The sequence below is a fragment of the Heloderma suspectum genome, chromosome 1 (genome assembly GCF_057233095.1).
Source record: "Heloderma suspectum isolate Gila_16-S chromosome 1, 16-S_ref, whole genome shotgun sequence".
Lineage (NCBI taxonomy): Eukaryota > Metazoa > Chordata > Lepidosauria > Squamata > Helodermatidae > Heloderma > Heloderma suspectum.
The window spans coordinates 152,015,438-152,037,660 of record NC_139458.1 but is presented as its reverse complement, the minus strand read 5'-3'; the positions used below and the strand labels follow the sequence as shown (position 1 = coordinate 152,037,660).

Here is a 22,223-nt window from a genome sequence, read left to right as displayed (position 1 = left end):
AATTTACTGACTGCTTACCTGCTAGCTGAAGTTGTACATTTATAATTGGCATAATAGCTGTAGTAACTAGGGTTAATCTTGAAACTGGGAAATATCATATTGATTTGGGAAACAAATCTTTGATGAGACAAAAGCATGTGGGTTCAACTCTTGAGGTGTTACTTCTCGATCATCCCAGAGTGCAGGACACGGAATCATGGGCTCAAGTTACAGGAAGCCAGATTCTGGCTGAACGTCAGGAAAAACTTCCTGACTGTTAGAGCAATACGACAATGGAACCAATTACCTAGGGAGGTGGTGGACTCTCCCACACTGGAGGCATTCAAGACGAGGCTGGATAGCCGTCTGTCAGGGATGCTCTGACTTGGATTCCTGTATTGAGCAGGAGGTTGGACTCGATGGCCTTGTAGGCCCCTTCCAACCATGCTATTCTATGATTCTATAAGCATATAAGCTGAAAATCACTGAGAGTGAGACCCACCAGTGACAAAATGGTGGTATGTGCAGGCAGAGCTATTCATAAAATGGTGGTGGAAGCAGGGAAAGCCAGCCACAAATTATACTTGTTCCAAGGACTAACTGGCAAGCAATTATTCATGAACAAATCTTAAAATTACAAAAGTAATTAATTACACTGCAATACAGCCAGTTATTGAACTCAGCAGGAAGACTACCTAAGACAGTAAATTTTCTTGGCTTCAGGCTAGTAGCTACGTATTGAAACATATATTATCATTATTATTATTAGTTTTGTGACCTTGATAATATTTTTTAATAATAAAATGAGTACCTGTAGCCATGTACATAGGTTAGAAAACTTGGCTGGGTCAGTGGTGGATCATGGCATTATGTGTCACTGAACTGCAGTTATGTAGTAAGGAGGAAAGGTACTCTGCACGTGCTTAGAGGCACTCAACTTATTATTTCACATAGCAACATTAAAGGAGAGGTTTTGCATGCAAGCTGTTTTCCCCCTTCCTTACTTTTACATGCTTCTCTTCTCTTCCTTTGAACCCAAACTAGAAAATGCATCCCTTGCTCCCCTCTCAAGGATTGCTAATTCTATTGTTTAAGTTTTCAAAGGTTTCTTACTATTCAATTTGGGTGTGTTGGGAGGGTTTATGAGTGGTAGATGTGCAAATGTGGTGGCTGGGTCAGCCACCACCTCATCGCAGCTACACAATGCAATGGAGGTTGATTGGCTGTACTTGGGTAGGAGGCAGGTGCAGGAGGGATGAGGACATGCGGCTGCATGGGACTGAGAGCAAATGTTTACAAGGTTTGGAGCCTTGGATGATGCAGCACTGGTGCAAATACCATTGCCTGCTCTCCTTTCCCTACATCTGATACTCACCTCCCATAGTCATCCATAGAAAGAAAGAAAAGTTTTCCTGGGAATCTCAATAAGCAATAACAGAAATAATGAGGGTGGCTGCGTGGCAGCCTGATCCCTTCTATACATGTGTACTGCTTAACAGCCATCCACACTGAGAAGCGCGGAAGCTGCTGATTGGTTTCCTTATCCCTTCTTGTGCCATTCAGTTTCTCCAAGCTGCACCAGCAGCAGCTGCTAAATTGGAAGTACAGGGGGCTGCTTACACTCACAATGAGTGATTTGGTCTCTTGCAGGCAGCCACCCATAGAATCAGACTGTGGGGGCAAAGGGGGTGGGGTGGGGCGAGGAGCCACCGAGATCCACCTAGAGCAGCACCGTGACCCTGTTTTGGGTCGCAACCCACACTTTGAGAAACCCTGTTCTTGGGTAATATTTATGGACCCTAGGATGACAAAACTGGGGTGGGGGCCCTCTGTAAAGCTATTTACTGTATTGGGTCAAGCACATTGCCCTGTAAGGAATGGGGGCAGTGGTAATAGTTACTCTCGCTATGTGAAAGCAAATGCATTCACTCTAGAATGATTGCTGGATGTATTTCTTTGAAGCTTTGGGAAGGAAACTCAAGAACTTTGGGGCCCAGATAGTTTTCTCATCCATCCTTCCAGTAGTTAGAAGAGGGATAGAAAGGGAACGAAAAATACTCCGGGTGAATGACTGGCTACAAAGGTGGTGCCGACGAGAGAGATTTGGATTCTGGGACCACGGGCTATACTTCCTGGAAGATGGGCTGTTGGCTAGGGATGGGTTGCACCTCACAAAGGCTGGGAAGAATGTGTTTGGCCACAGCATGAAGAACTTCATCAGGAGGGCTTTAAACTGAATCCTACGGGGAAGGGAGATGTAATGTTGGGGGTAACAATGGACGTAGGCGCATGCACTGCAATGGAGAGAACAGCGCTGATAGCGCCCAATAATAGTCTTCAGACACATGTAGGAAGAAAGCCAGACTATGAAGCACATGGTCTTCGATGTCTATATACTAATGCCCAGAGTATGGGAAACAAACAGAACGAACTTGAACTCTTAATACAGGAGGGAAATTATGACTTGATAGGTATAACTGAGACTTGGTGGGATGACTCTCATGACTGGAATACAGCAGTTGAAGGATATAACTTGTTCAAAAAGAACAGGAGGAACAGAAAGGGAGGCGGGGTTGCACTGTATGTGAAAAATACATATCTCTGCACAGAAATACAGGAGGAGGAGCTTGGTAGCCCCATCGAGAGCATCTGGGTTGAAATAAATGGAGCAAAGAATAAAAGGAACCTGGTGGTCGGAGTCTACTACCGGCCACCCAATCAAGGAGAAGCCAAGGATGAAACTTTTGAAAAGCAAATAGCCAATGTTTTAAGGAAGCATGATGTAGTAGTAATGGGGGACTTCAATTTCCCCGATATTTGTTGGGAGACAAATTCTGCAAAACATGGCCCCTCCAGGAAATTCCTGACTTGTGTGGCAGATCACTTCCTCCTACAGAAAGTAGAGGAAGGAACTAGAGGATCGGCTATCCTTGACTTGATCCTAACCAACAGAGATGACTTAGTGGATAAAGTAGCAGTTACAGGAACTCTGGGGGAAAGTGACCATGTTGTACTTGAGTTCTTGGTTCTAAGGGAAGCAAAAGCCGAGTGTACTCAAACGCGTACCCTGGATTTTAGGAAAGCTGATTTTAATAAACTCAGAACAATGATCAGTAAGGTCCCATGGCAAACAATGCTAGCGAGAAAAGGAGTCCAAGATGGGTGGGAACTTTTAAAAAAGGAAATTCTCAAGGCACAATCACAAACAATTCCAACAAGAAGAAAAGGTGGAAGACAACAGAAGAAGCCAATGTGGCTTCACAAAAAGCTTAGGGATGACCTGAAAACAAAAAAGGACACATATAGGAAGTGGAAAGAAGGCCAAGTAACAAAGGAAGAGTACAGGCAGGTAGCACAGAATTGCAGGGATGGCGTCAGGAAGGCTAAAGCGGAGAACGAGGTGAGGTTAGCGAGGGATGCTAAAAACAACAAAAAGGCTTTCTTCAGCTACGTGCATAGTAAAAGGCAGAGGAAAGAAATGGTTGTTCAGCTATTAAATAAGGATGGCAAAATGATAACAGATGACAAAGAAAAGGCAGAGGTGCTCAATTCCTACTTTGGCTCAGTCTTCTCCCAAAAGAGGGTCTATGACCCCCCTGGCAAAGGCAAAGTACAGGCTGAAGGGGCAGGATTGCAGCTTGAGATCGACAGGCATATGGTCAAGGAACACCTCATTACTTTGAATGAGTTCAAATCTCCAGGGCCAGATGAACTGCATCCTAGAGTAATAAAGGAACTGGCAGAAGAACTCTCAGAACCGCTGTCTATTCTCTTTGAGAAATCATGGAGGACCGGGGAAGTGCCAGATGACTGGAGGAGGGCTAACGTTGTCCCTATCTTCAAAAAGGGTAAAAAGGAGGAACCTGGGAACTACAGACCAGTCAGTCTGACATCAATCCCTGGGAAAATTCTGGAGCAGATCATAAAGCAATCCATCTGGAAGCACCTTGACATCAATGCCGTGATTACTCGAAGCCAACATGGATTTGTCAAAAACAAGTCCTGCCAGACAAATCTGATCTCTTTTTTTGATCAAGTCACCTCCCTTGTAGACCGTGGGAATGCTGTAGACATCATATACCTCGACTTCAGCAAAGCTTTCGACAAAGTGCCCCATGATATCCTGATGAGCAAACTAGCTCAAAGTGGGCTAGATGAAACAACGATCCGGTGGATCCACAGTTGGCTACAGAATCGGACTCAGAGAGTGCTTATCAATGGGACCTTCTCAAGCTGGGGAGAGGTAACGAGTGGGGTACCGCAGGGCTCAGTCCTGGGCCCAGTGCTCTTCAACATTTTTATTAATGACTTGGAGGAGGAGGTGCAGGGAATGCTGATCAAATTTGCAGATGACACAAAATTGGGAGGGATAGCTAATACTTTGGAAGACAGAAACAAAATTCAAAGTGATCTGGATAGACTGGAGTGCTGGGCAGAAAACAACAGAATGGCATTTAATAGGGACAAATGCCAAGTTCTGCACCTAGGAAAAAGAAACCAAATGCACAGTTACAAGATGGGGGATACGTGGCTCAACCACACTACGAGCGAGAAGGATCTTGGAATTGTCGTCGATCACAAGCTGAATATGAGCCAACAATGTGATGTGGCTGCAAAAAAGGCAAATGCTATTCTGGGCCGCATTAATAGAAGCATCGCTTCCAAATCCCGGGAAGTACTAGTTCCCCTCTACTCAGCACTGGTAAGGCCTCATCTGGAGTACTGTGTCCAGTTCTGGGCACCACACTTTAAGAAGGATGCAGACAAGCTGGAGAGGGTTCAAAGGAGGGCAACAAAGATGATCAGGGGGCTGGAAACAAAGCCCTATGAAGAGAGACTGAAAGAACTGGGCATGTTTAGCCTTGAGAAGAGAAGACTGAGGGGAGATATGATAGCACTCTTCAAGTACTTGAAAGGTTGTCACAGAGAAGAAGGCCAGGATCTCTTCTTGATCATCCCAGAGTGCAGGACACGGAATAATGGGCTCAAGTTACAGGAAGCCAGATTCCGGCTGAACATCAGGAAAAACGTCCTGAGTGTCAGAGCAATACGGCAATGGAACCAATTACCTGGGGAGGTGGTGGGCTCTCCCACACTGGAGGCCTTTAAGACGAGGCTGGACAGCCATTTGTCAGGGATGCTCTGACTTGGATTCCTGCATTGAGCAGGGGGTTGGACTCGATGGCCTTGTAGGCCCCTTCCAACCCTACTATTCTATGATTCTATGATTCTCTCGCATTTTCCATGTGACTGGCAGTAGTTTACTACTATTTCTCCCAGAAATTCTTGAAAGTGCAAATTGTTTGGGGGTGGGATGTAACTATTTGATTCTGCTATATGGAAATAGTTGTCTTAGAGAGCCCCTTTGAAAGGTACAATTTGCTCATCCTCCTTGACTTACTGAAAGGGGTCAGGGATTCACAAATTGGTAGCCAAGTCAAAAACTTGTGGTGGCCAGGACTCTGCCACTCACTTTGTCCTAAGGCATAGCACAAGGTTGGTGACAATCTGCTGCTCCCCTTGACCAGCTTAAGGTTTAGATCTGGAAGGGCTGGTTTTGCCTCTGTGCAGCCAAGGTGCTCTGGGCGTCCTCTGGCCAAAACAACTGCCAGCCTTCCTCCCAACCTGGAGCTGAGAAGCGGTGGGGAGAGCTGCCACATACCCACCGGGGTGATCCGTGCCCACCTCTGTGACTCTAAAGATAGGAGGAATGCTCTATAGCATTTGCCATGGTGAGGAAAACGTGGAAGCTTGACTTCTTACTATACAACATAGCTTTCCAATGTTTGAGTTGTCATCATTTCCCCCCAGATTGTTAGCAGGCAGCTCTTTTGTCCTAAATATTCAAATGTAGTCCTACTACATTTATGTGGTTTTTAACGGCAGGAGAAAATAGCCTTACTAAATGCAAAGGACTCATAAAATGTATTTATTTAAAGACGGGTGGAATTACTTCACATCATACAATCTAGGAACATTGTGAACTTGGCAGTTTTTACTACCATTCTTTTTTTTTAATTATGTGGCAGAACTGCTTACATTACAGCCTGCTTAGTAGTAGTTCTATGTAAATATCTGTTGCTCCAGGAATGTCCTGCCCTGGCACATCTTAAAAGCCACCTTGTGAGGATATCGTCCTAAAAGGTGGAGTATAAATACTAAAAAGTTTATTTACCTCACTGTAAGGAGTTCAACAGAAATGGGCAAGGGGGTAAAATAAACTTCATATATAATTCTGTGGTGAAGTGTTTTTCTGAACGCAGCCTGTGGTGTCTTCCAGGGCACAATCAGTTACAACATAGTACTTTAAAAAAAAAACCTGTCTGGTGGTTTTGATCATGTGGTGATCTAGTGTACAGAGTGTTAATTATGCTCCCTGTTTTCCAAGAGGTCACAGAATTACTTATCTCGAAGTGTGTGCTGGGGAGTTCTGAATGGATCTAGATGAGCTTATTGGTGGTCCTCCAGTGCAGACTTTGGTCATGACCTTCTTGGTCATGACCTACAAGCATTTCCTAGACTGCCAGCTTCCAATTATAAATCTCACCCTGCATTGTACAGCTGCAGAAGAGTGTTCCTTGTGTTTTAGATTAGCCTTCAGTTCATGTGGATAAACAAGTGGAGGCTCAATAGACTTGGCCAGCTCCCAGCATAAACTGAATGTGTGCCCTAGCCTAGAACATATCCCAGAATCCTCTGCCATGCATTGGGGTTCCATGGCAGATGTTCAGGGGACAAATTAAGGTGGAAAGTGTTGCGTGGAGGTAGAAAGTTTTGAAGAACACTGGTTTTTAGTTCAACGCATGGTTGGGGTCCAAAGACAATTGACCCTCTGTGCAGCAAGCCTTTAGTGGCCATAATGCCTATAACGGTCACTTGAATAAGTGCCTGGTTTATGTGTATGATCTCAGTAACCTCCTGTAGGCAATTGTGCACTATAAAAATGTAATTCCCATATAATAGTTTTGCTGTCATTTACCCCAGTGTTACTGTCTGCAGTGTGTGTGTGTGTGTGTGTGTGTGTGAGTGATACTTTTAGCCTCTGTTTAATCTGAGTGAAATACTTCGAAGTTATCCAGGAGTTGTTACTAAAAGAATGTAATGCCTCTAGCTGCCGCAGTATTAAGAAAGAAACATAGTTAACTGTCGTATTGGCCTAAAGCCCATACATAGAAACACCCTGTAACCAAATTGAAAGGAGATTGTAACCCGTAATTATTGAGTTGATTCAGATAATGCATATTGGCAACATCAAGGGAGTGTTTTCTTAGATAAGAGACAAGGTAGCTTAGTTTTCAGATTCAACATACCTTCCCTGGGTAATCCTCCACCAGATCTATTTAGCCTGTCTCTCAGCACTCAGGAGTTGTAGTGGAAAGGTAATTTTCCTTGGTATTCTAGTCTAAAATGCACTGGCCAAGTTTAGAGACAACACCTTCCAAACAACAGTGGCAGATAAGACCTTCTTTTAACAAAGTGGTGATGTACCTTACTTCTCTAATGGTGATAGTTGTAGTTTATGCTCTTGACATAAACTGTATAGTCTGTGCCACAATAAAGTCAGTCACTGTTACCACAGTGCTTAGTTCAATTAGAAATTCAATATATTATTTAACAAAGGTTTACCCACTGGATGGGCATGTCTTTCCACTGATGTATGAGAATTATTAAAGATATGGAATGGAAGGAAGAAGTGATTTCCTTCTCCCCGCAACCCACCCCTGCCCAAATTGCAGTGTCCCTATCTCTGGAAAATGAGCAATTCTGACCTATGCCCCCCCTAAAATCCTTTAGAATCCAGGGGTCCCCAACTCTTTGGGGCAATTGGAATTTTCAGACTGTTGTGGGCACTGTCACAGAATGGCTGCCATGGTGGGCATAGCCAATCACAAAATTGGTGACGCTAAAAGAAAAGCAACTTGCCCACAAACAAGCACAAGGTAGAAAACCATTGTTTTGAACACTGTCTTCTCTTCCAACACGCATTTCATGGAAGACAAACCAGTGAGGTTCAGAGATGAGTAACTTTGCCAAGAAACTGAATACAAGGCAGAGGTGGGGTCTGAGTCTCAAATGCCAAATCACATATTTGCACCCACAAAGTACAATAAGTAAAACTGGTGATGCTTATAGAAACAAACACGCACACATGAGGCAAGGCACATGCACTACACACAAAAAGGCAAAATACAATCATTTTTAAAAACAGGCAAAACATACAAACACAGCACAGGCACCCCCCACACACACGCATACTCACACACCCTACTACCCATGCTAGCACCCCCACACCCCTGACACAGGTTACCGTTTCCTTTTTTTCCGGGCAGCTGGGCATACTTCAAAATGAAGCACTGTGCTGCAGCCACTCACTGCGTGGGGCCTAGAGGTACTCATGGAAATAAGGATGGCACTGGAGGCTGACACTCCACTTTGCATCATGGCAGCCTCCCAGTTAAAAAGAAGTTAATTAACTTTGAAAAATCAAGAGGAGCAGGCAGCCTGGCAGGTGGCAAGGGAGCACCATATTGGAAGTCCCAGCATTAGAACTTCTTATATCCTGCTTTTCCTTCATGAAACTCAAGGCACCATGCACATGCCACTCCCAGACCTGCTTAGCTTCAGCAAGGATGGTGGCTGGATTATGTGCCCTCAAGAGCATACCGTGCCACATATAGTACTAATAATACTGCTGACCAAAAGATGGGTCAAATAAAAAACCAAAACAAATATTGCCCTCATTCCTCTTCTCCCCTCTCCCCTGGTTTCTAAAAATACAATAAGCAAAATAAGAATTGACAACTTGTTTCTATTAGAATCATAGAATAGTAGGGTTGGAAGGGGCCTACAAGGCCATCGAGTCCAACCCCCTGCTCAATACAGGAATCCAAGTCAGAGCATCCCTGACAAATGGCTGTCCAGCCTCGTCTTGAAGGCCTCCAGTGTGGGAGAGCCCACCATCTCCCCAGGTAATTAAGGTACCCCAGATCTGCTGTCTTGCCCTGCCTAATAGTAAGGCCAATCATGAGACTAAGATAAAGGTGAGAGATGTTTCAAACCATAGACAAAGGTGCTTCCAACCTAACACAGTGTTTGTAGGTAAAATTTCTGAATGTGGAAAAATTGCTTGGGCAATGTAATGGCTCCAGAGTGGACCTGTGAACTAGATCCTACATATCTGTCAGGGTCTTTTAGTGAAAGGAGTTTCTGAAAAGTTTTGTGGATGACTAATTCCATGTAATGTTTCTGTGTGGAGGTACACATGCAATTTCATTTTTTAAAATACTAAGTATACAACATTACATCAGTAGTGATATACAAACTCCCATTGTAATTGCCAGATACTGGTATCTTAAAGGGACACCAGAATGTCTTTGACATTAGTAGCTGCTTAACTTTCTCTGGATGGCTTCCACTGGCTTTAAGCACATGAAGTTGCCTTGACATCAAACGACCTTGCTAACTGTATGTGTTAAGGCCACAGTCCTAATTGTGTGATGTGTATGTATACAGAGAGGGAGAGAGAGATCATAATAGGACCATGGCACTAGCCTCCTTTATTACAGCAGGATTTATGAGCTCATGGCAAAAAGAAAAATACCTTCCTGTGGACATTTCTGACACATCTCAAATGAAAACGTAGGAATGGGATGCATTTACCAAGTTTCTACTTGCATAATTAGGTGAAAGGATATGGGGAGATTAAATTTAATTCTCATGTACTACTTCATGATAAAGGATCTTGAACAAGCCCTACCTTAACTGTATTATCTAGTGAATTTTTTTTAGGGCTCATGATTGAAATCAAGGGTAGGCAGTTATTCTGAATGATTATTTTAATGCAAAGGATCATTGTTGTGGATGTCCCTTTGCTGCTGTTTCTGGGAATTTAAGATTCCTGCTACTTGACTGATTTTTAAATAGAAAAGTCATGCTAATTTATACAGTTGGGTTTTTTCTTTTTCTTTTGCAAAGAGTTCCATCTTATTTCTAAATTCTTTATTCAGCCACAGCTAATGCCATAATTCCTATGGTTCCATCCCATTTCTAGGACTTCAGGACAAAGTTTTTACAATACTTGGGCTGTTGGAATAAATCTATTGCCCCTGGACTGCATTCCAAATATGTAGCATTTTTCTTTTCTCTGCAGGAGGGAGATCTATTTGTTATCATTTGCTTTGGAGGATCAATCCTACCACTGGTCAAACAAGAACTTAAAACTGATTATCATTTTAGATTGCTTTGTTATACATTTATCTGCATTCTTGTGCAAGGAGAGGAGGTAGTTGCAAGAGGAACTTGAAAATCCAGTTCCTGTGTATCTGTTCCCTGGTTTTATTGTATTTATACTTTTGCTCTTGTTCCCAATATCTGATTAGTAAACAAACGTTTGTATCCAAAATAAAAAGATTTCTATCACGGATCGGGTTTATATACATGGAAATGCATGCCAATTGCCATTGGCTGCCTTAGCTTATCAATAGTTTATAAAGAGAGTTTAATACATATGAGGTTCTGTATTGCAAGATTATAATTATACCATATGTACCATCTTGAAAGCCTCTTTACCAGGCACAACTGTGTTTCTAATAATATTTGGCAAGTCTAAAACACAACAAATATTCAAATCTGTTTCTAGAATCAATGAAAAGGCTGTTTCAGATAGCCACTGCTACTTAACAAACACACCACACACAATCATTTTCATACAGAGGACTTGTGTGTTAGAAGGTTGTGCTATTGGAAGCCATTTTAAGGAGAAAGTCTTCTCGTTTATTTGTTCGCCCATGGGACCCTATGAAAGTTACAAAGTAAACGAAAAGGACAAGAGGTGGACCAAATTTTGTCATCACAGTTCCTCTTCCATTACAGTACTGTATGAAGAATATATTTTGCAAGCCATTGTTTATATACATACATTTTCAGTTGTTTTAGGCCTATCTTTTAGGCTATTGCTTCAGTCTTCCAGAGTGCTTGGTAACCACCACCTGTTCTGAGTAGTCAGCAAGTAAAATTCCTTGTTGTTAAGGATGTTAACAGTGCAATTCTTTGCATAATTACTACAGATAGTAAGCCCCTCGATGCTCAGTGGGGCTTACTCCCTTGTAACAGTGTTTCAGGAATGTAGCCTGAATAGTAGCAGTAGCCTGTCCTGATAGTTGTTCAGTAATAAACATGAAAAGATCTTTCTGGAGAATTTTGCATATGCTACCAGTGTCTTAAAAGCTCATTCTCCCATGACTCAACCTGAAACAAAAAGCAGATGCCAGTGGAACAGTTACCGAACATTTCCTATGGGCTTGTAAACCATCAGTGGTCTATGCTTCAACAGCTGCCACTTTTTAAGATGCCCTTCTTGCAGAGAGCTAGTTAGACTATATAAATCTGCTTCAGACATGTATGGCAAGCTTATACAAAGTGCTGAGGGATTTAAAGGCCCTGAGATCTCAAAATTTCCAAAACGGTGATTTAGCCAAATGCTCAATCTTTCTCTTAAGAAGAGGTTGCAATAATGCCTGACCATTTATTGGGAAAAACGCTGTATTGCAAAGAAAGAAAGAAAAAATGAGCTCCCTCTCAAAAGCATGATTGATGCCAGTGCAACTGTCTCTTTCTGTTCTTGCTGCAACATGCTTAAACACCTTGGAAATGTTTCCTTGAAATCCTAGGTCAGTCTTATGAAATCCGTCTACTTGAGAATAGGAAATTGGGAGAGTTTCAAGATTTAAACACAAAATATGTAAAGGTAAGGAGATTTTCTTCCTGCTGCTACATACAGGCATTCAGTAATAAGATGGTCATATTACTGGAAGAGAATTTACTAGTGAGAGGGCAGGACATGGGGTGGTGATGGTCTGTCTCCTGAATTCCTTTGATCTAAGCAGGACTTGGCAGCTTGGTTTCTAGGGCTTTGTGGAGATAGGTGATTTCCCATTCCTGCCTACTGTGCATCCTTTCCACATCAGTTATCTGCTGAGGATCCAGTACATTTCTGCCACATATCCCCTACATGTGTTAGGGGGTTCTTGGGACTGTTCTAGGACACAATTTTGGAATGTGGCTTGTTTCTGGCCAGACCTGCTAGGTCCCAGGACTGCCTTCTAGAGCCTAGAATGAGTCCAACACTCCGCTGTAGCTGTACATTACAGGGAAAGGTTGGTAATGATAGACAAGCTGTCTTTAGCAAACCTTCTCTACCATCATGGGTCTTCTTGGGGAATCCCAGATGAGCTTTTGAGGAAACACAACATTCTTAGGAACACCATTTGAAAACCACTGGTGTAGACCTTTGCTACTCTGTTCACAAAAGCGAAAATGTTCTAGATCAGAATAGCCCCTGAACTTAATGCTTGCTCACATGTTAGTTGGAATGGTTTTATCTCTATGTGTTAATTTTAAAAAAAATGCATAGGGTATTGGATTTCTTATTGCTTGTAAATATGTGACCTCTTAAGGATGCCAACAGGTCTTTCATTGCTGCCATCACTCATAAATGTTTATCCAGCCTTCCAAAACTTGGTGCCCTCAGATGTTTTAGACTACAGCTCCCAGCATTCCTTTCCATTGACAATGCTGGCTGGGTCTGAAGATGTTTTGGACTTCAGTGGGAGTTGAAGTCCAAAACATCTGGAGGGCACCTGGTTGGGGAAGGCTATATTTATCCGTAAGGTATAGCTTTGGACAACATCCAGTGGATATTATATTGTCATGTATGTGATAACAGGGGATTAGTAGGTAGTTAGCCATATGGTACAGCCTTAAACCAGGCAATTTGTGGTTTGTAAAGAATTTACTAACTTGTAGTTTCTCTGTGCTCTAAAAAGCGAGTGTTTGGACTCTAAAATATAACATGTGAACAAGCACTCATAATAACATCAGACAGAATTCCTACCTTGCCCAAACTAAGCTTCAGTAAGCTTCACAAATTCCACTGGAGATGCACATAAGGAACCACCTTGCAAATGATAGGCACAGCCTACAAACTGCAATTGGATCCTGAAATGCATATGATAGGTTCAGTTTATAAAATGCAAACTGGTCTTCAGATGGATTGTTCTAGAACTTCCTCTCTTTTTCCTGGGTTCTTCATTTGGATACAGATCTTGGTTCCAGCTTCTAATGTCTTCTCACTTAACAGATGCTCTGGTTAAACGACTTCACTGTAAAGGAAGGGGTTATTTGCAAAAGCTGGTATTTGTATTGCACATTGCAAAAGCCGTTTGCTTTTATATTTTGAAGATCTATAAAGATTTAAGGGTATTTTGAGTTTCCCCTGCAAAATCCAGGATACAGATATGCATTTGTTGTTCATGTTTCCTCCAAATAATCAAATTCCTTGATTTTTATGTGTTCATATATATGTTCAGAATATTTTAACCCTCCATCTCCATGGATAGTGACATCAAAAAAGACCTACAAGATGGGATATGAGGTCTAGGTAGCTCGTATTGGTGCCTCACATCAAGATACTATAGTTTTAAATGTCCTTGTTCTATGCCTCAGTCATATCAAAAGTACAATTTCCTCAGTCTCAGGTCATCAGTGCATTTTCAGTAGAAATTTCCCAACTGTTAACTAAGATAGGAAAATACTTGGGCAAGGCTGGGTAACACAGTAGTAGAATTGTATCTATAGACTAGATAGATGAGATATTTGTGTTTTCTCATTATTCTTTTAGAATATTTGGTGTATGTGGTGATGGGTGACCGCTGTAGAGACGTGTATTGCCTTGTGCTAAGCACAAACCACAAGGCTTCCATTGCTTTTTTTTATTAGAAGTGAAGCTTGCCAGCATAAAAAAATGCACCCAAATCACTATTAACTTTGCCCTTTTCTTTTCTCAACAGAGCATTATTCGTGTGGTTTTCCATGACCGTCGTTTGCAATATACAGAGCACCAACAGCTGGAAGGCTGGAGATGGAGTCGGCCTGGAGACCGCATTCTTGACATAGGTGAGAACTTCTCATTATGATATCCCTTCCTGCATTAATGTATATCTCTTTCAGCTAGCTTTCATCCTATTAAAATGTAAGCTTTAAGTCAAGTCATGCACCTCGCTGAACAATGGTTGGATAATTTACTTCTTTAAAGAAGGGGCAACAATTCCTATATTTTTACAGTATGTTTTATTCTACCACCAGTACATTTTCCTTTTTAGAAAAACTCCTTATGAATGCAGCTTACATGTCAGCATGTCCACTTTGGTTCTTAGTTTAAAAAAAACACAAAACTTTAGAGATATCATTACAATGAGAGCAAGATGAGGAAAAACAATGAATTTTTTTTCAGTATTGAATTAGTTGGGTTTCTGGTTGGTTGGCTTTTCAAATGCATCTGGTGATTATTTTGCAATGTTTCTGCTCTTCAATTTTAATTTTTTTAAAATTTTAGGGGTTTTCTTCTACAGATATCCCACTGTCAGTTGGTATCTTAGACCCCAGAGCCAGTCCAACGCAGTTGAATACCGTTGAATTTTTGTGGGATCCATCTAAGAGAGCATCTGCATTCATTCAGGTAAGGAGAAAAAATATAGTGTTAAGTAACTATCTTCTGCCTTTTCTGGAAAATGTCATGCGTTAGCACCTTTTGTGACAAAATAACCTGTTTTGCATATAATGCTAGTGTTCCCAAGTAATACAGACAATAGAAACAAACTTTATTGAATAATAACATAAACTGGAATGAAATAATTTTACATAATTCCAAATGAGAATTGTGTCCTGCAGTGACGATAGATTTTGAAAGGATTATAGGAAGAAATACATAATGGATGATACTATAGAGATATAGATATATCTTAACAAACACATCAGCCTAATTAAAGTAAGCTTAACCCCTTTCAAGTAACAGAAAGAAATTAAGCCCTTTCTGTCCAAACTGGCTAGGCCGAAGAGAAAGTAAACTAAAACTATTTTGATTTTTCTGCAAACAGGAGACTATAGAAAGTCCTTTCCTTAATTTTCAGTGTCTGAGAGTAGCTCTGGATATTACTTATGGTAGGGGTGGGTAGAAGGTAGGTCACCAGGTATTTTGGACTTCAACTCCTAGAAGCCCCTGCTAGTATGGCCAATGGTCAGGAATGTCAGGAGTTGAAGACCAAAATGTCTGGAGATCTACCTTCTGCCCACCCCTGACTTACGGAACACAGTCAGCCAAATAAGCATTCACTTTAACATTCAGCTGGCAATGTTACTTGAAAGGGAAAGCTGCGCAGACTGTAAATACACCCTGTGCAAATTGTTTTTTAAAAGGCACCATCAGCTGAACAGAGAAGTGACTGAACTCAGCTGACAGTGCTTCTTCTGTAAGGTCCAAAGCCATTTCTGGTCCTGCTGGTGGATACTATCTTTTGTTTTTTGTTAATAGCTAAATTACTAGCGGGGGAGTAATTTAGCAGGGAAACTGTACTCTTGAGGGGAAGAATGGGTGGAGGGAGTATGCAATCTTGTTGTTGTTGTTGTTCAGTCGTTCAGTCGTGTCCGACTCTTCGTGACCCCATGGACCATAGCACGCCAGGCCTTCCTGGCCTGCGCTCTCTCCCGGAGCGTACTCAAGTTCATATTCATTGCATCCGTGATGCTATCTAGCCATCTCATCCTCTGCTGTCCCCTTCTCCTTTTGCTTTCAGTCTTTCCCAGCATCAGGGTCTTTTCCAGAGAGTTTTCTCTTCGCATTAGGTGTCCAAAATATTTCAGCTTCAGCTTCAGTATCTGTCCTTCCAATGAGCACTCAGGGTTGATTTCCTTTAGGATGGTCTGATTTGACCTCCTTGCAGTCCAGGGGACTCGTAAGAGTCTTCTCCAGCACCACAGTTCGAAAGCATCAATTCTTCGGCGCTCAGCCTTCCGTATAGTTCAGCTCTCACAGCCATACATTACTACTAGGAAAACCATAGCTTTGATTAGACGGACCTTTGTCAGCAAGGTGATGTCTCTGCTTCTTACAATGCTGTCTAGGTTTGCCATAGCTTTCCTCCCAAGGAGCAAGCATCCTTTAATTTCATGGCTACAGTCACCGTCTGCAGTGATCTTGGAGCCCAAGAAAGTAAAATCTGTCACTGCTTCCATTTCTTCCCCTTCTGTATGCCAGGAAGTGATAGGGCCAGATGCCATGAACTTAGTTTTTTTAATGTTGAGTTTCAAACCAGCTTTTGCACTCTCCACTTTCACCCTCAACAAGAGGCTCTTTAGATCCTCTTCGCTTTCTGCCATTAGGGTGGTATCGTCTGCATATCGGAGGTTGTTGATAATTCTCCCAGCAATCTTAATTCCGACCTCTGATTCATCCAACCCGGCATTTCTCATGATGTACTCTGCATATAAGTTAAATAAGCAGGGTGACAATATGCAGCCTTGTCGTACTCCTTTCCCAATTTTGAACCACTCGGTTGTTCCATGTCTGGTTCTGACTGTTGCTTCTTGACCCTCGTACAGGTTTCTCAGGAGACAGGTAAGGTGGTCTGGTACTCCCATCACTTTAAGAATTTGCCACAGTTTGTTGTGATCCACATAATCAAAGGCTTTAGCGTAGTCAATGAAGCAGAAATAGACGTTTTTCTGGAATTCTCTTGCTTTCTCCATGATTCAGCAAATGTTGGCGATTTGATCTCTAGTTCCTCTGCCTCTTCGAAACCCAGCTGGTACTTCCGGTAGTTCTCGGTTCGCATACTGCTGAAGCCTAGCTTGTAGGATTTTGAGCATCACCTTGCTGGCATGTGAAATGAGCGCAATTGTGTGGTAGTTTGAACACTCTTTGGCATTGCCCTTCTTTGGAATTGGAATGTAAACTGACCTTTTCCAGTCTTGCGGCCATTGTTGAGTGTTCCAAATTTGTTGGCATATTGAATGCAGCACTTTAACAGCATCATCTTTTAGGATTTTAAATAGTTCAGCTGGAATACTGTCTTCTCCGCTAGCTTTGTTGTTAGGAATGCTTCCTAAGGCCCACTTGACTTCATTCTCTAGGATGTCCGGCTCAAGTTCAGTGACCAATCATGGCTATCAGGGACATTCAGATCTTTCCTGTATAGTTCTTCTGTGTATTCTTTCCACCTCTTCTGAATCTCATCTGCTTCTGTTAGGTCCCTGCCTTCTTTGTCCTTTATCATGCCTGTCTTCACACAAAATGTTCCCTTGAGATCTCCGATTTTCTTGAAGAGATCTCTAGTCTTTCCCATTCTGTTGTTTTCCTCGATTTCTTTGCATTGTTCATTTAAGAAGGCCTTCTTGTCTCTCCTTGCTATTCTCTGGAACTCTGCATTCAGTTGGATATATCTTCCTCTTTCTCCCTTGCTTTTTGCTTCCCTTCTTTCGTGAGCTACTTGTAAAGCCTCATCAGACAGCCACTTGGCTTTCTTGCATTTCTTTTTCTTTGGGATGGATTTCGTTGCTGCCTCCTCAACAATGTTACGGACCTCCGTCCATAGTTCCTCAGGCACTCTGTCTATCAGGTCTAATCCCTGAAATCTATTCCTCACCTCCACTGTATATTCATAAGGGATATGATTTAGGTCATACCTGAATAGTTTAGTGGTTTTCCCTATGTTCTTCAATTTAAGCCGAAATTTTGCAAGAAGCAGCTCATGATCTGAGCCACAGTCAGTTCCAGGTCTTGTTTTGACTGACTGTATGGAGCTTCTCCATCTTTGGCTGCAAAGGACATAATCAATCTGATTTCGATATTGACCATCTGGTGATGTCCATGTGTAGAGTCGTCTCTTGTGCTATTGGAAAAGAGTGTTTGCTATGATCAGCGTGTTCTCTTGGCAAAACTCTATTAGCTTTTGTCCTGGTTCATTTTGTACACCAAGGCCATGCCTGCCTGTTATCCCGGTGATTTCTTGACTTCCTACTTTAGCATTCCAATCCCCTATGATGAAAAGGACGTCTTTTTTTGGTGTTAGTTCTAGAAGGTGTTGTAGGTCTTCATAGAACCGATCAACCTCAGCTTCTTCGGCCTCAGTGGTTGGGGCATAGACTTGAATTACTGTGATGTTGAATGGTTTGCCTTGGATTCGTACTGAGATGATTCTATCATTTTTAAGATTGTACCCCAGTACTGCTTTTCCCACCCTTTTGTTGACTATGAGTGCTCCGCCATTTCTTCTAAGGGATTCTCGCCCACAATAGTAGATATGATGGTCACCTGAATTAAATTCGCCCATGCCTGTCCATTTTAGTTCGCTGATTCCCAAGATGTCGATGTTCAAGCTTGCCATCTCATGTTTGACCACCTCCAGCTTACCTTGATTCATTGATCTGACATTCCAGGTTCCTAAACAATATTGCTCTTTACAGCATCGGATTTTCTTTTCACCACCAGGCACATCCACAGCTGAGTGTCCTTTTGGCTTTGGTCCAGCCGCTTCACTCTTTCTGGCACTACTTGGAAATTCCCTCTGCTCTTCCCCAGTAGTATATTGGACACTTTCCGACCTGAGGGGCTCATCTTCCGGCATCATATCTTTTGGCCTTGTGATACATTCCATGGGGTTTTCTTGGCAAGAATACTGGAGTGGGTTGCCATTTCCTTCTCCAGTGGACCACATTTGGCAGAACTCTCCACCATGACCTGTCCGTCTTGGGTGGCCCTGCACGGCATAGCTTATGGCTTCACTGAGTTACACAAGCCCCTTCGCCACAACAAGGCAGTGATCCATGAAGGGGACGCAATCTTGTAGCCCATACCAATTCATTGATGGTAGTTAAGGGCAGGCTGCATTTTTATCTCTGCTGGACCTTCATGGGGCTTGTTAACCCCCTGTATAAAAAGCAACCCCAAATATTCTGCTCCGGGACTTGAACCCTAACCACTTCTCTTTTGGCTAGGTACACTGTATCAGTACAGAATTTACTCCAAGAAAACATGGAGGAGAAAAGGGGGTACCCTTCCGGATACAAATGGACACGTTCAGACAGAATGAGAATGGCGAATATACAGAACACTTGCATTCTGCAAGCTGCCAGATCAAAGTGTTTAAGGTACAAGGCTAGTGTGATTTCCAGAAATGCCATTTATAACTTGGAATAATGATTCAGCCACACACAAAGTTTAGGGTTTTTTTCCCCTTGTAATTGCTGAATGGTGGCTGGTAGATAGGTTTGAGGGGAACTGCAGATTGTTAGAAAAGGATTGTTAGTGCAGTTTGAATTGGCACATTTTTAAAAAAGCAATACTTTTTGAGGGGGAGCCTTCTTGCTCCTTCTTTGAAAATAAGTACTAAATATAATATAGCCAACAACTATTGTGTCATTTATGCAGGAAAAGTTATTTAATCTTCCACAGTAGATAAAGTTCATAAGACAGAGTTGTATGTATTATGTAGTAAGTTGAGTCTAGCTCTGCAGTATTTTTTGAAACTTGAGAATACCTTTGGAAAGAAGGCCACTGTTTCTCACTCTGTAAATGTAAGAGATGAATGTTGTACCTTGATGGTTCATATCCAATGTTAGTCTAACTTAAGTTCCATTCATTTCAATGGGTCTGCACTAAGTAGGACTAAATTGGATACAACCCAGTGATTCCATGGTATGTAACAAATACCTTAAAGAAAATGCAATATTGGAATTTACAATCCAGCATGCTGGAAATGTCAGTGCCAAGTTGCTACTTTTATCTATGGCAGACATGCTCAAACATTGAAATCCAAATGGATTCCTTACTATGTTTTATTGGCAAATACATAATCCATAAGTCTACAACATAGAGCCAGTGAGGTGCTGGACTTAGACTAGAGAGATTCAGGCTCAAATCCCTCCTTGGCCACAAGGATTACTGGGCCAGTCGTTCTGTCATCCCAGCCTACCGCACAGGGTGATTGTGGAATTTTAAAGAAATGGGATGATATACACCATCCTGAGCTCCTTGAGGAAAGAGTCAGATAAATATACACAGTCAATTAAATAAACAGAAAAATGGTGGCCTATACAATTGTAGGTGCTAGAATAATATGTGTTAAAAATTAGAAACATAATTGGATTCCAATCACTAGACAAATTTTGATATTAGCCTATGGTGATTAAAATAGTAGATTATATTCCTGTGAAGGAAGACACACCAAGATTGGATAAATCTTATCAAAGGCAGATAATGTAGACTTTTATAACAGAGAGTTGCACAGTGACAATTCTGAGAGATGTCGTGTTGGATACTGTGTAAGCTAAGTGAAAATTGACACAAGCAGGATTTCCCTGCAATAGTAATAAACTGCCCTCTTGGCTCTAAAGTTCACTAGGTGGCTTTGTGAAAGCCATTATCTTTCAGCCTTGTAGGTTTGTTATGGGGCTGAAACATTGAATTTTGTAGAAGGACAGGACCCCCATTTAAATAATACTAGGGCATTGATCGTAATGACTAACTACTCTCAACATGGATAAGTTGTGTCCAGTAATGCCAATGTTAATAGAGCATACTCTACAGAAATAGGTCTCTTCCCACCACCACCAACCATAGCAATATGGAAAATGTATCCTTCTGCCCAGTGACAAATATCCATTAAATTACACCTCAGTGTTGCTTTTGTTCAGATATCAAGAGAACTCTTTGTTCAGTGGTCCTTGTAATAAGTTAAACTACATCTTCTGTGTCTTTCTATAGCCTAAAGGAGCAGATAGAAAACAGAAAACAGACAGAGAAAAAATGGAGAAGAAAACCACTCAAGAAAGGGAGAAATATCAGCCCTCCTATGATACGACCATTCTCACAGAGGTACAGTTGTTCTAGATCTGCAATGCCCTGTGGTTATTTGGTATGATGGACTACATATTTTAATTTTATAGAAGGCAACATTGCAGAGAACAATACTTTTAAGTAAGATGAAAATATTTCATTATATATTGGACAAAAGTTTGAAACTGGACTCTCTCGCTCTCTCAGTGTTGGTGATATTCAGCCATTAACTGCCTGACCTGTACTGGAAACCAATACACCCTTAAATTTCATAATCATCCAGTGAAGTTTCTTTCATACTCCAAAGAGCTGAAAGTGAGCATCTCTTTCAAGTCTTGTACTGGTTCCTGAAGCATCAGGCTAGTGTCCAAAAAAAGACGCTGTGTGAAATTTAGGATTTTCAAATAGGTGAGATGCATGACTGTTCATGAACAAGTTGCAAGGTCCTCAGGAGTGAGCATTAGAAACAGAGGGAAGGAGACAACTAGATCTCCTAGTTCTGCTATCGCACAACATCACAAGCTTGTGCAAACATCACATTCTGGGAAACTTGCTGCACTAGCAAGTGATTTTAATATTGCACAAGCACTGGTTTCCACTAGTGGAAACATCAATAGCGCTAGCAGTAGCATACCACTGGATCCTTTGAGGAGCAAGCATAGGGCATTAAGAGCCATTCGCTTCAGGTCATGGGTTGGAGTCAGCGTCTGGGTCTGAAAACAAAGTTCTAGTCAATTCTCCCTTTAGTAAAATATTTGAGATTGACTGCGTTCAATGAAGGTTTGGGCTGGTTCATACATTAAGCCTATGCATACATACTACGACATGGAGGTAAGACTCTGTGAACCGTAAACACATGCAGGATTGCAGCAATTCCTGTGATATTGTCAGTTATCTACAGTTTCTGTGTAATATAGTTACAGCCTAGGACAAGCCTGAGGCCAGTCACGTGTCTGAAGCTTGGCAGACCTGTTGCATGTTCTAACTGGCCATTTATGTGGTGTGGTGAAAGTTTCTGCGGTGTGATCTGTGAACCTTCAGCCACTTTGCTCAGCCATGGAATTATGAACTTGTGGTGTGGTGGTTTCAGAAAGCTAGAAAGATCTTCTTTAAAAACATTAAAATAATGTACTACTGCAGTCCAATCACACTGGAGAACAAAATCAGTGCTCAGAAGTACTTGGGAAATAGCCAAATAGCCAGGGTGCACATGTTGGCACCCTGGCCAGGAGCATTTGGTTGTGTGCAGCTGTGGCCGTGAGCAGAACCAGACTGTTTTTCATGCCAGCGCAAATGTATGGCTACTAGAGAGAGGGCTTTCTCAGAGGTGGCAACCTGGTTATGGAATGCTGTCCCAGAGAGGCTTGCCTAGCACCTACATTGTGGCCCTTCAGCACCTTTTTATTCTCTTATGCTTTGGGCTTACCTCCTTGCACTGCTGTTGGTTTTACCTTGTTTTTCTTCTGCAACTGTTCTCATCTGTTCTGGGTTTTACATTATGGTTTACTGGTGTGTTTTATTATGTTAAAATGTACTTTGTGAACCTCCCAGACAGCGTCAGCTATTGGGTGGTATG

General features: G+C 42.0%; 1 protein-coding gene across 1 annotated transcript in view; it reads left to right on the top strand.

Annotated features, from left to right (window-relative positions):
* TFCP2L1 (transcription factor CP2 like 1) overlaps window positions 1–22,223 on the top strand; it is a 70,220-nt gene that overhangs the window by 26,942 nt on the left and 21,055 nt on the right. The window contains exons 3-7 of the mRNA XM_084829579.1: window positions 11,649–11,725; window positions 13,827–13,932; window positions 14,388–14,494; window positions 18,808–18,960; window positions 20,576–20,686. Coding sequence (XP_084685705.1) covers window positions 11,649–11,725; window positions 13,827–13,932; window positions 14,388–14,494; window positions 18,808–18,960; window positions 20,576–20,686 — 554 coding nt within the window. The remainder of the gene's footprint in view (window positions 1–11,648; window positions 11,726–13,826; window positions 13,933–14,387; window positions 14,495–18,807; window positions 18,961–20,575; window positions 20,687–22,223) is intronic.